The 14,565-nt window shown below is 39.1% G+C and overlaps 1 protein-coding gene and 1 long non-coding RNA gene across 5 annotated transcripts in view; one reads left to right on the top strand and one right to left on the bottom strand.

The window, feature by feature from the left end:
- The first annotated feature begins 1,439 nt into the window (after nt 1-1,439).
- RASSF3 (Ras association domain family member 3) overlaps nt 1,440-14,565 on the top strand; it is a 43,416-nt gene continuing 30,290 nt past the window's right edge. Inside the window, exons 1-3 of one of the 4 annotated variants that reach the window (XM_039342192.1) lie at nt 1,618-1,747; nt 6,884-6,947; nt 7,589-7,743. In XM_039342192.1, the coding sequence (XP_039198126.1) occupies nt 7,702-7,743 (42 nt within the window). In that variant the 5' untranslated portion in view covers nt 1,618-1,747; nt 6,884-6,947; nt 7,589-7,701. The other 3 variants (XM_039342194.1, XM_039342191.1, XM_039342193.1) reach the window with 3 other exon arrangements.
- The window catches only part of LOC120307412, a 32,254-nt gene continuing 26,025 nt past the window's right edge, over nt 8,337-14,565 (bottom strand). Inside the window, exons 2-3 of the long non-coding RNA XR_005556522.1 lie at nt 10,198-10,392; nt 8,337-8,705 (exon numbers count right to left, since the gene is read on the bottom strand). This is a non-coding gene — a long non-coding RNA (uncharacterized LOC120307412). The remainder of the gene's footprint in view (nt 8,706-10,197; nt 10,393-14,565) is intronic.

Genomic DNA, 14,565 nt, shown 5'->3' with positions numbered 1-14,565 from the left:
TTTGGTTTTAAAAAGTCCTTTTGAGGAAAAATATATTTTTCTGCCCTTTTTAAATATTTCTTTCTCTGGGCTAACTTCCCTCAGGTGCATAGTATAGGAGGCAATTTGTTACATTGTAATGGTTAGCAGACAGAAGGCACTAACAAAAGGTTACTTTGTAGTGAATAGAGAAAGTGAAAGTAATAAACCCACATGCATATCCCCCCTCCCCCTTGGGAGTATGGCAGAATCCAGGGAAGGGTGAGAATTGGTTTTAGATCAGAGGAGATAGATAGAAAGGAAATATAACTGGATTCTGACAGATAGTCTATAGATAGAAAACACATTGCTAACTTGGTAGTGGCAGGAAAAAAAGATGTAAAACCAGCATGACTATTTTGAACTTCAGTGTAATGAACTTCAGCATTATTGAGAAGACAACAGATCACATCTTCTCTAGTTTAATATTTTGCAGTAAGCTACAGATACCACAACAGATTGTTTCTATAGGATCTCTCCTCCCCTGTTGATCAAATGCTATATCAATAGCTTTAATACTATGTATACAAGTGCAAATTCTGCACTAAAATAAATATTTCCAGACATCTCAGTATACTGTTAGCTATTACAAACCAGATACCAAAGTGTTCACATAACTACTGGTTTTAATTCCTCTGGCCAAGAGCAATATCCAAAGCTTTTGCACATTGATTATGGAGAACATACTTCTTGGGTTTTGTTCTATCTGAAATTAAAGTCTAAACCTATTAAAACCTCTTAAACCTACTATATTTATGGTATCAGTGTTAACATTTGGAACAAAATTCCTTGTTATGAAAAAATATATTGTAAGCTTTTAAAAATATTCTGGATTTCATATATTAGACTCTATTTACTGAAGGCTGCAAGAAACATAAAGTAAATAACCAGCTGAGATTTATTTCAGAATAAATATTTTGAAAGGATAATTAGGCTGCTTTTCGGTACATTCAACTCAAAGTACTTTGTAGTATTGGGTGATATTTCTCTTTGCAAATATTTGCAGAGACAAGAATTTTTTATAAATTCTTATAAAATAAATTTTGAGTTCTCTTAAACGTCAAAAGCTGAGCTGTATCAGGTAAAAACATCCTTCGTATTCTAAGGAGCTGGGATGGTCTGACATTAATAAAACTCGAGAATGCCGGATATCTGCCATCTCGCCTGAAGGATTTTTGTACTGCATTCAAATGTATCATCTCACTTCTATTAAGTCGCTGACGAACGCCGCTAAATATTTTTAAGCTAAAATGCTTTTCAAGAAATCCCGCTTAGGTTATCATCTACTGGGGTAGACAAAACCGCCCGTCGATCCAGCTCAAGAGGGAAAGAGGAAGCGACCAAGAGCCGTGCCAGCAGCGCACACAGGTGGCTGACAGCAGCTCCGAGACCGCCTCCCCTCGGCCACTTGGGGAGGGGTAAACGGTGCCGCCTCCGACAGGGCGGGCCAGCTCGCATGTAGACTGAAGGGCGAGGTGACCGCAGGGCGCAGCGAGAGGAACCGCTGCTTCTGCTGCCGCCGAGCCCTGGGCAGGCGGATCCCCATGCGACGGTGGGGACTCCTCCGGGTCCCTGCAGAAACGGCGACGGGGGCGCGCCAATGACTTGGACTAGCAGCATGAGTAGTGGCTATAGCAGCTGGGAAGAATCGGAGTCCGAGGAGTTTTTCTTCACAGCTCGCACTTCTTTCTTCAGGAAATCCTTCGGCCAAGCCAAGCCAAGCCTGCAAGTAAGCGATTGTTGGCCTCCCTCGAGGTTGCTCTCGGGGTGCCAGCTGGGCGGGAATCTTCGGCCCGAGTCCCGCGCCATGCCCTCTACCCCGGCCTGACCCGTTGCAGGCCGCGCCTTCGTCTGCAGTCCCACGTGCTCTTTCCAGCTCCGGAGCTAGCACATATCTCACCCAGAGCTTCCACGGTTCCCTTCCTCCATATATAAATTCTACCAAGGATCCATGTGAACCAGGAGTCTCGAAGACCCGAGTGCAGAAAAGGAAATGAGATAGCTGGAGTTTTTTTGCTATTGCTAGATAGTTCCAATCTCGCCCCCTCTGTAGCTCAGCCGTTGAAACAGTTCAAACGAGATTGATCTGGCTTTTCAGGCTTGCCGAAAATAGATTTCAGCGGATCCACTTACTTGTGAGGCTTGTCAAAACGAGCCCCGGACAAACATTCTACCCGCGGTGATGCAAAAAGCAGTTCTCCGAATTCGGCTTCTGGTATGGAACTGCGTGGTCGTGTAGCCATGACCTTCGTGTACAGTAGTTTCAGCGGTTTTTTTTTTTAAAGCGTGTACTATACGCCGACCAGATATGATAAATACAAGTTTATAAAGACGTATAATAAGAGAAGTAACTTGTCGTATGTTAACTTGTCCGCCCATGTATGTCCTTTCGATATGAGAAAGGCAAGGTCCATGTCATTCTTTAAGAAAGGAATTGAAAATAAAACGTAAACATAGTTGTTCCGTTTATGTAAACATCTCCTATATCAGTATATGAAATATTGTGTACAATTGTGGCTGCCACATTTGGAAAAGATGTCATAGAGTAGGAAAAAAGTTGCACAAGGGGCAACTAAAATTATTAGATGACTTAAGCATCTGTTTTACAATTAAAAGGTAGAACATTTGTGACTCGGGCTTAAAAAGACCTGGGGGAGGGTCATTGAAGTGCAAACTAATGAATGATATGGAAAAAGTGGACATGGAGACGTTTTCCTCTGTCTTTCAAAACAGAAATTATCCAGTGATGCTGATTGGAAGCAGATTTAAAACACACAAAAAGTACAGAGGATAATGAACCTGTAGAATTCATTATCGTAAGACATGATAATATAGGTGGCTTTCTTTTTATTAAAGTTATAATAAAAATAATGACAAAATACAGAGTTTTTACAAGTATTATATTTCATTAAAAATTTCAATATTTCATTAGTGTTTGTGTGTGCTTGCATCCCTTGGAGTCAGTGTTGGCTCCTAGTCCCTGCAGTTTTCTTGGCAAGAATTGTTGAAAATGAATGAATATTAAAACCCAAATATTATATGTATACCAACAATAATCAACATATTATAAATAATAAAGTGTGAGATTAAGATTGCAGTAATTTATGTCAATATAGTACAGACATTGTTTAGAAAAAACTAATTTTTGGATATAGTACAAGCTCTATAGAGTATTTTAATGAATGATTTTCAAAGGTTATTGGATACATTAATAAAAAACAGGTCTATCAACCGTAATAAGTCTTGAAGATTCATTGTAGGTAGTCCTCAGCTTACAACAGTTACGGGAAGAAGGATGTGTCATTTCTTGGTGGGTGGTCTCTAGAGGTATTTTGTGAGAATCAGAATATTGAATTATGGACTTTGGACTGTTTCAAGAGGTTTTTTATTTTCTAAAGAAAATTATGCATTGTTTTTGTGTTTTTACCTAATTATCTTTTAAGAACATCAAGATAAAGTTAAATTAACCTATAATAAATGATCAAGCTACATTAGTTGTAAAAAAAAACCTGTATGGTATAATGGTTAAGATATCAGGTTAGAAACTGGGAGATTGTGAGTTCTAATCCATCCTTGAGCACAAAGTTAGCACTAGGAAGCAGGCAATGGCAAACTACTTCCAAAAACTTTCCAAGAAAACTTCAGAGACTCTCCAGAAGTGAAGAGTTACTTGAAGGTGATAGAAAGAAAAGCGAAGGAAGGGAGGGAAAGTGAATTAATTATGAATTAAAAGAAGGAAAAGTAAACAACTCATATGTGCTGTAAGAAAGTGTTAGACATGAAATAGGTTGAGTTAGCAAGGGAGAATCCTGCAGGATTTGAATGTCTTGGCTTTGATTTGTATAGTATTTGTCAGTCTTATGAGGTGGCCCAGATAGGAAGAATGTCTCTGCATGAATCAGTTGTACTTTATTGTAAGGCTACATTAACAGAATTTTGCAAGTCTGCAAGTAAATATGTTCCTTTTGCCTTTACAGCCCAAGAAACTATGGAGGGTACCTTCTGATGTTTGCCTGATCCACATTCTTTCTGAAGACTAAGTTCCCATTCCCCTGTAACACTGTCTTGCTCTGTCTCCCAAGGTTATTCCCACATACTATTACAGTATGCTGGTTTGGGTAACCTTGGATTTACAACCTGCTGCTTGTAGACAGCAATGTATCTCTTCACCCTTACTTTGGCAATAGTTAAGTTACATATTTATGTAATAAATTTTAGATTTTTAAAATATTAGTTGTGGCAGCCCAGAACTTTGATTACTTTCTGGCAGGTTTGTATAAAACACATATATAGGAATTAAAGATTCTGGAGAACTCTAACCCAATTCATGCTTGCCGACCATCTGAACTCACTCTAGATCAACGACTCCCAACCTTTTGGGCACCAGGACTGGTTTCACGGAGAGAGGTTTTTCTGCAAACCAGAGGAGGCATAGCAGCAGCGGCCATCGGTGACCTTGCGAGGAAAGTTCGCCTTCGCCTTGTTTCCTTCACCTCCCTGGTGGCAGCAACAACAACCAGGACGGAATGGGAGCGGTGGCAAAAGGCCCTCCACTGGCTACCGCCCCCAGGTGAGACTGGCAAGGGGCTGCTCCAGCTGTTGCCGTCATTGGAGGGGCAAAAGAAGCCGGGAGAAGGTGAATTTTCCTCGCGAGGTTGCAGTGGCTGCCGCTAAGCCGCCTTTCTCCCTTTCCTGGCTGGGAAGGAGGCAGCTCACATGGGCTGCTGCTTTGTGCCAGCAGGTGTGAGCCTTGGGACTGCTTGAGAAGTTTTGTTCCTGGATGGTGAGGGGGGTGAAGTGACCACTGGTATAGTTTTCTGCCTCTGCCTCTCAGGAGGCTTAGTCCACCCCCATATTATTTAGCGTTCAGGGAAGCCCCTGCTTTTAGATGTCCTTAAGTTGCTCTTTGGGCTCTATCCTAACTCCCGAAGACCCACATTTGATGTAAAAACTTTGGTCAGCCCCAAAGCAAAAGCCGCCGCCCCTCCCAATTCTCTGTTTTCTCTGGTGACATTGACGGCAGTGACTCCTGTCTTACCTGCCACCACCTCCTCCCCACCCCCTGCCTTGCCTCACCTCATTCGAAGGCGCCCACTTGGGTATGCAAATATACTTATTTATAATTTATACTATCATTTATTTTAAGTAATGTATTTCTTTATATTAATATTATTTTATAATTCAATTCGTCCGTTTTGTGTTGCAACGGACCTCTGGCTGACAATCGTAACAGGAGCTTATTTTTGAGGTAGGGCTTATATTACGAGCATCCAGAAAAGTCATGCTAGGGCTTATTTTCTGATTGGGTCTTATTTTTGGAGAAAAACAGTAGTTATGGATATTCTAAGGTAATATGGCCCCAGAATGATCCTGCTTTATTTGGTACATGTTCGAAACACTTAAAACTACTTTGATACCAGTTTAGTTCCAGAAAACCATTGAACTAACCCAGAAGAGCAGCATCTGTAGCAGGTTCAGCTTGGTTCAAGAAGAAACAGACGATTATTGAGTTCTCTGTAATGTTTTATTCCCAAATATGACTTCTGCATGAATTTGTATGTATATGTAATAGCTGTTATATCAACATTCCAAAGGTGTCCACCAGCCAAGAAATTTGGAGGACCTGGGTTAAGGCCTGAATGGCCTGATCTGGAATGAATAATGCTCCCTTGCACGTGGAGCAAATCATTATGCACTTGCATGATTTGAAAATGTATAACATCTTTCTTTCCAGATTAGCCACATTGTGGCTTACAATGACATATGAACTTGCTCTCTGTCTAGTCAGTTAAGACAAGGGTTTTGGGGAACATAAATAGTTGTTTGAGAAAAGCAGATGTCAGATATGGAGATGTATCATGGAGATCTATCAAAGACACACAAGACATGAAATTAAGGAAGATCAACGTTGAAGCCTTAAAGGATTTAAGAACAAAAAGTTTATGGATGTGAAAGGGCAAACTGCTATTAACACCACAGAATTCTGGCAAAATTATATAGTTGAGCCACATTTTTATTTCAAGCTCTTAGTGTAATATGAAAAAGAAGACAGGATGAACTTGACAGTAGTTGGTTTTTAGTTCAAGAATAAAAGGCTAAGTAATTCTTTTATTTTCTTTTAGAGTGGGCATTAAATTCAGAATAAAAGAATTATGTCTTAAGTTTAATTAATATATATATATATTAATTAAAACATTTAGATATGTCAGTGAATATCTGAAAAGTGGAAGTGTTCAGTTTTTTTGCATTTTTAATTAACTTCTGAAATCATCTTCTAATTAGGTTTTAATGGAATTCTGCTCCTCAAGTTATAATCTTTCTGACCTAAAAGTACTTGGCCTTAAAAAAAAATTAAAACTCATTTGAGATTGGCCATAGGAACTTGTATGATAAAATAATTGATATTATTGACATTTTAAACTTTTTAACCTTTGTAACTCTTAATTTTTAACTTTTTAACTCTGTTTTAATAATTTTTTTCACTGTTTTTGTAAACCATCCGGTGACACTTAGATGAGATGGGTAGTGTAGAATTGGATAAATAAATATGCCATAATGGGCTTATAGCAAGGCTATGAAGAACCCCATTGGAAGTGTGCTGAATGTTGTAGAGAGTGTTATATGTAGACAGGTTGGTTTAAGTATTTAGAACCAACCTTATATTATCCTGGGCATTAATACAAATGTTCAGGATAGAAACCTGAAAGATTGTTGCATTGTTCCATAGAAAGAGGTTAACTGTGACTTTTAGTTTGAAATTTGTTCTAATAAATTAAATATTTTCTTTATTTTAAATATATACTTTGTTAAGAGATTAACAGCTATTTTCTTATATGAATTCTGTTTGTTTCCTCCATTACTTCAGATAGTCCTTGATTTATGACAGGCTGCTTAGTGACCATTCAAATTATGGTGGACCCTCTGAAAAGGTATTTACGATCTGGTTCTAAAATTCTAATGGTCGTGCACCCTCATAGTCATATGACTGCTTTTGGGATACTCGGCGACTGGCCTGCATTTATGGCTATTGTATCAATCTAGCCTAAACATTTCTTTCAAATTGAGCATTATGATTCAGTTTGTGGATTGTTGTTTTAGTGTCTTTTGTTTGAGACAGCGAATTATTTCTGTGCGTTTAAGGTACCTGGTAAACTCAGGGTTTTGCATAGACTAGTGCAGTGGTTCGCAACCTTTTCTATACCCTGCACCCTTAGAATGCTTCTGATATATTCTCGCACCCCTTACAAAGTTTGAAATAACGGTAACGAATTATGCATATACACTATACTTTTAAAAACCCAATTTTTTTCAGCCCCTGGAATATCATCTCACACCCCCAGGGGGTGCGAGCCTCCCTGATTGGGAACCCCTGGACTAGTGTATTTTATTCATGTTAATCATTATGTCTGCCTGCATACTCCTTTTTAAGAGGGGCATTTTAATGCTTGACTTCAAAGGAAGCAGCAAATGTAAATCACTTGCTAGCAATATGATTAAGTTTTCCAGTATATCTTACTGTGTGGAGATAACACTGCAAATAGTTGGAATTGTTTCTTTGCTTATTTCATAGGGCTATGCAAAACACATCAGAGAAAAAAGCAACATTCCATCCTTCCACTGGACCCTCTAGTTGGGAGTGTTCTTTGACAATTTCCAGACATAAATCCTCTAGGCCAGAACAGCATGGCCCAGAGGAGATACAGAAATGGTTCTGTTTCACATTTGGTGAGTTTTGCAAGTCCCTGAAACATATAACTTGTTCGGGCATATCCAGAGCTTTGAAAGCTGAAACATGCAATTCACTAAGAAATCATGACATTGCTAGTCATTTTTCAGATATGATAGAAAAAATTATCTTAGTGTAAGAAGGCAGTAATGATGGTGTTGAAAGAAAAGTCTTCATCATGGTTCAGTCCAAGCCGGGAATAAAAAACATGGCGACTGCTTTAGAAAGAAGATTGCAGTTTATTGAAGAGGAGAGCCAGACAGAAAGATGGCTCTGGAAGAAAAGAGAGAGAGCACATGTAGGGAGTGGGTTTTTATACCCTCTGGGGCTTTTGTTTGGAGTTGTTTCCTGTTCCTGTTTGAGGCTTTGTATTTCCTGTGTCATGTATTCTGTCCTGAGTCTGGGTGTGCCTTTCGGCATCTGTGGGTTAATCCTATTATATCCTGTCTTAGAGTTTGGGTGGGGTATGTAGGTTTTAGGTGTCTTTGTCTTCTTAATCTTCTAGCTTCAACCTTCCTGAATGGTTTACATCTGCATTTCTACAGAGCTAGTTTCTGCTTGGGGGAGGGAGACTTGGGGCTATTAAGAAAAACTGGGCATGCTTTTCTGCCTCTTTAAGATCCTTTGAGGAAATATATTTTTCTGCCCTTTTAATATTTCCTTCTCTGGGGGGCTGACTTCCCACAATGGTGTTCCAACATTCCATGTTTATAACTATTTTCTGTCGTTAAGTGTGCGGTGTGTGTTAACTGTGTAGCATCATAGAATGATTTGGATGATGATCACAAAAGATGGTGTGATAAATGAGTGTTTGTTGAATTAACAAACAGGTATTTATGAATTAAAATTGTATTTTATTTTTGTATTGTGATAATTTTCTGGTTAGAATTTGATGTTGTGCTGCAGTCTCTTCCATATTTGGCTGGTACATCAGCTCAAAAACTTGCAAGGTAGATTAATACTATTAAGAAAATGAAAAAAGATAGCCTTTAAGTAGGTTAGATTTGGTTGTGGTTTAGAAACTTAAATATGTAATATTTAGATTTTTATTGGAGAATTAATATTAACTAAATTATATATTCTGTCTTCATATCCATTGATTAATGGCAGATATTGACAAATACTGCAAGGAGAGGAGATATTCCATATAAGACTGTATGCATATAATCATTTATGGTTTCAGGATTTAAAAAACTTTCATGAAAAATATGGATTATGTGAACACTGATAACAATTATATTTTATCAGACAAAATAATCATATAAAAGAAAAACAAGCTTTTCAGTTTTTATGCATGTAAGATATACATTTAGATATACAATCTCAATTTCATTTCTAAATAAATAACCATATATAATTGGTTATTTTTACAATTTTTCACTAATTACAGATAATAAAATGCCAGACAGATCATATAAATATTTAAATTATATAGGTGTCTCTGAAATTGTTTAAATAATAGATTCAGGCTATAATCCTGTGCCTACCAAAAAGTTGATTTTATAATACCTTTCTAAATTGCACTATAAATAATTGATTATTTGCAATAGTGAAAAATTGATTATTTTTATATTTTTATAATTTTTCACTAATTACAGATAATGAAATAGCATCTAGAAATATAAATGATGAAATAGGTGCGTCTGAAGTTTTTTGAATAATAGATTCAGGTTATAATCCTATGCATGCCAAAAAAGTATGATTTTATGACACCGTGTTTATGGATAAACTTCTACCTTAGCAATACTATAGTTGTGTTTAACATCTTAAAAAAACCCTAGAAATTCCTGATACCATACTTTTCCTAACATGCTATTGATTCTGGGCCGGATGTATTACCAGGAAACCGCGCCCACCCCATTGCTGGCAATGGAGAAAAAGCTCCGATATGTCACGTGACGTCGCGAGTTTGACATGTCTGCCTTACAGTAATAAAAATTTGCAAACATAAAAAAAAGGCATAAGTGGAGAGAAAATGTACAAATGCTTGTAGATGATTTGCAACCATTATATGATTTTGAAACTAGATTTCAGAGAGATTTATTTTTTCTGTATTATAGTTGTTCAATAAAATGGAAATAGAGTAAAACAACATATAACCAAATGAACAATTGTCTTCTACAAATAAAATGAGAATATTAAATAAGAAAATTCCTTGTAAACATGTGTTGTAAGACTGGTAAAGTAAATTAAGTCATATGTTCAGAATCTGAGCATGCTAATCCTGTAACAGGAAAAATGTTCTCACTGGATCACATAATTTTCTTTTTTGTTTTAATTGTTTGCATGTAACTATTCAATTTAATTCAAAGTAATCTTTGTTACTACAATAATATTAGGAAAAAAATGAAGAAAAAGTACACATTTAATATTTTTAAGCTTCTGTTAGGAAGTCTCTTACCATTTTCAATTATTAAAAATAATTTACTTAAAAATAATTTAAAGGTTCTTACTTTGATAAGTAGCAATTTTTCCAGTCAAAAACCTGACAGGTTGCACGTAACACAGTAGTGAACTTTATAATAGGCAACCATGAATTCTTAATTTTTACTTGACGGAAGGGTGGAGCAACAGTATTTCCTTGTGATGGATTTCCTTAGCATGCAAATAGGGAAATTGCTGTTTAAAAAAGATGAAAGTCTTTCAACCTGGAATTGAAACAAAACAACAGTTATTGTTTCACATACTCTTAAGAACAAAGTTCTGCTTGCTGTGTTTCCAAATAGCCTTTTTCTGGAGTTAGTAAAATAACTTCTCGCTTATAGCTTACCTACAAAGGAAGTCTGTGTGTGTGTGTATGTGAGAGAGAGGGAGAGGGAAGTGGGGGGGAGAGAGATTAAAATGAATGTAACCTCTTGTTCAGTGTATATTTTAAGAGGGATTCTGATATTAATTCTTATTAAATATTTTATATAGATAGAAAAATTGTTCAAGAAAATTTTTATGGCAAGGAAAGAACTCTCAACTCTTTAGACCAGTGGTTCTCAACCTTTTTAATGCCGCGACCCCCAACCGGTCGTAAGTCGAGGACTACTCAACCGATTGTAAGTCGAGGACTACTCAACTGGTGCAGCACCGTTTGCAGAATGGGACTTTTGGCGGGCTCAGCAGGGCAGAGACAGCTGGACAATTCCTATTGGCTTTTGAAAGCCAATAGAATTAGACTCTATTCAAGAGAGTCTATTCTATTGGCTTTCAAAAGCCAATAGAATAAAAGGGAGTAGCACAGCTAAGGAAAAGGGGGGGAAAATGGCGGACTGCGTTGTTTGGCGACCCCCGTGAAATGGTCGTTCGACCCCAAATGGGGTCCCGACCCACAGGTTGAGAACCACTGCTTTAGACAAACTGTGGTTATCTTATATTAGTAGCAATAATGAAATCTATTTCACCTTTATGGCTGGAGTTTTATTTTAACATTTGTACTTTTGGAATAACAGCTTTCATGTTTATTTGGAGAGTTAGTGTGTGTGAAACCTGTCTAACGTGGTGGCAGGACCTAAGATATAATAAATGTCTCAGACATAAACATGGGGATAATAAACAGGATTTGTTTTTCCTAATCTTGAAACCTGACAGACATATGTAAACATTAATAGGTTAGGGATTAAATTTGGACCCAGAATTGCATGAGAAAGTGACCTTGTAGAATAACCTCAGTTTGAAAATGGGAGCAAAATATATTACTGGAAAATTTGGGCCAGGTAAGAGATTAATATATTGAATCTGCTACTTCTTAACAGCTATTTTAAAGACTATGCTATTTAAAGACTCTAAAAGCTATTTTAGAGACCATGCTGTGGATATATTTTAACTAAATCAGTTGCTTGGCAGTAAATACAATTAAAACATAAAACAATATGGCGATGTTTTATCAGTTTCAGAAGTACACAAAATACTTGAAAGTTTAAGCAATATTATTTTTAAGTAATACCAACAGTCCAATTCTATGGGAAACTTTTTTTAAAAAAGTTGAAATTACATGGAATGAGAAACTGAAGATTAATGGATCCAAATATTACACAATATAAAATAGTACCTTTTATGATCTAGAAATGAAGTTATTTATCCGAAAATCTTGTTCTGTATTTATTGCACTCCTCAAAGGATGTTTTCAAAAAGTTAGAAATCTGCTAAATTTGCCTTTATCCAAATCCAGTCACAAGTGTACAGAAAAGGGAACTGATCCAGCATCTTGCCTTCTATTCTTATGACAGTGTGAAAAAACATCAATGTCCTCTTCCCTCACCATGCACAAACTACCTTTACTTATCAATACTGGTATAATAAAGGTGTGACTGGCATGTTGCCTGAAGACTTAAAATGCTCTCTCTCTCTCTTTTTTTTTTTTTTGTCCTTGTAATCACAATTCTCCAGCATGAGGATGGATAATCCACGGATTGGGTTTCCTGAAGTCCCTTCTACCCAATAGACTAAGTCTGAGAGTTAGTCACGGCTCTTGTCAGGTCATGCTGTCCCAGTTCCAACTTAGTGTTACACCCAGCAAGACGAGTTGGTTCCTCTCAGCTAGTCAGGCTGTATTTTCCCCTGTTTTACCATCTGTGTATTATCCTTCCTCTTCTGTAGAAGTTTTTGGTTTATTTCCTTTTGCAAGCCTCAGTGTAAACCGTTCTTTTGCTCTTTCCTTCCCTCCACCCCCCTTTCCTCTTTGGCTTCTCAAGCCACGAGTCTTTGTTTTTAACAGCTAGCTGAGCTGCGGCGCTGCCGATCACTCCAGCTTATTGGCGGAGCTCCGCGGAGGCTCCGAACACTGGCAGATCGGCTGGGCTTCAGCGCAACGATCTCTGCAGCCTGCGGATTGCCGCGCTACTGCCAGTCGCCATTTTAGAGGTCCGCTTCAAAGGAGCTGCTTAGGCAGTGAGAAGTGCCTTTTCTCCTTCCTTTATTCTTGGAAAGAAAAAGGGGGTTAAGAGAGTTTTAAGGTAGTTGATTAGACATATTTAAAACAGCAAATTTGCCTGCCCCAGTCAGGAGTCCTCTGACCTCCAGGCCTCTCCGCCTGCTCGGAACTGCCATTTTGGATTGCCTAGGATTCGTTACAGGGCCGTCTGCGTTCCTCCCCAGAGTTCTCTGAGTACAGGGGATGTCAGTGAAGAGATTCACTCGTCTTATTCTTTAGCGTGGTTTCTCTGGACTCTCTCCTTGCACGTGGACAGCAGCTATTTGGTGCAGTCATCATCAGTGTTCTACCCCATACATGGTCGGCCGCCATTTTGTGTGTCTCTATCCTGATTATTGGTGCCCTGCTACTTCTGCAGTTTGAATCCAGGCACATCCACTTGTCTTTGCCTCAGGCAAATCCACTTGATATTGCCTTTGGCAATACATTGTTGCACCTGGAATTTTCTTTGGACTTTTTCTCCTGAGAGCCTTATCTTACAATTGCTGCTTCACCCATTGCTGGCCTCCCACTATACTGTGTTTCACAGTTACCCCCTCAGGAGCTTACACTGGTTTTACCAGTATTGTATCATTTCTTTACTTCATGCCCTAGCTCCCTTGGCAGGAGCCTATACTGGTTTTACCAGTTCCAGCAGTCATCACATTGGGCCTTAGCTCCTATTCTTATTGAGACCCATTCTCAAACTTGTACTGAAGGGCCTCCAACGTGATGGCAGAAGACAAACAGCCCCAGATTGTCTTGGCACCCACCAGCCTCTCAAGTAAAGAGGTGCAAATCTTCAAAATTGGAGGCAGCAGGGAAGCTGAAGGCTAAAGCAAAGGCTCTATCTGGCAAGGCTCTGTCCAAGGCGGCAGAAAAAGAGGCTGCCAGGAGACATCAAACCTTAGAGAGGCAAATTTCAAAAGCTCAAAAAATGATTCCAAAAGAGATTAATCCTACTGCTACCTCCGAGAGCTCTCTATTCAGGCCTCAAATAATAACTACGGCTCAGGTCCACAGGCCTTTGTCCCCAGACGCGTTGTCCCAACAGAGGTCCATCAGACCCATGGTCCCAAATCCAAGTTCCAACTGGGTGGGTCCCCCTCCTGATCCTCAACCAGGACCCTCAGCCACATTCACTCCCATTGCTGCTGGTCTCCGTCCTGAGGCTTCTCAAGCTCTTGGACCGAAACAGCTGCAATCTATGCTTACTCAGGTTCTGGAAAGTATTGCCTCACTTCAGAGGCCCCAACCTTCGACCTCTTCTCAGCACCATTCTGAACCCCCAGATTACGCCTATTCCATTCCCTCTGATCAATCTTCTCATGATGGAGACTCATATTCTGATGTGGAGGAATCAGGGGAGCCTCCCTTGTCAGAAGATGAGGACCCACATCAGGAGTCCTCTCCCTTCGTAGGTCTATTTGATCCCACCCTGTTCAAATCTATTCTGTCCAAGGCCACAACTGTGTCCCAGATTGCGCCTGAGCAGGAACCACAACCTACCCCTTCCACCAGTCAGTCACCGAATCCATTGTTTTCTGAACCCACGGTGACCCAACAGCACATACTGTGCCCTCCCTTCTTTGTTAATACAGTAAAGAAAATGGGTGAACCTTGGCGCTTCTCCTGCTCCAGGCACCTCTGATAAAAAGCTCTTCAGTGTTGCCCCATCCTTAACCAACCTCCTGGAGGTGCCGACTATGGACACGTCTCTGACTCCCATTTTTTCTCCTTCCACCATTCCTGGGGATATGGCGGAAGCATTAAAAGCAGATGACAGAAAATCTTTCTTTACGCAGAGCACACCAGGCATCCGGCTGGGCAGTGAAGGCCTCCACCTCAGCTTCCTTCTTTTCGGGGTCTTCCATCATTTGGCTTTGAGAGCTTCAAGCCATGATTCCGCAAGATCAGGTGCACG

The sequence above is a fragment of the Crotalus tigris genome, unplaced genomic scaffold (assembly GCF_016545835.1).
Source record: "Crotalus tigris isolate CLP2741 ecotype Arizona unplaced genomic scaffold, ASM1654583v1 scf7180000017775.1145084777:2100578, whole genome shotgun sequence".
Classification (NCBI taxonomy): domain Eukaryota; kingdom Metazoa; phylum Chordata; class Lepidosauria; order Squamata; family Viperidae; genus Crotalus; species Crotalus tigris.
Note: the sequence above shows the minus strand (reverse complement) of the source record. Positions and strands in the feature narration are given on the sequence as shown.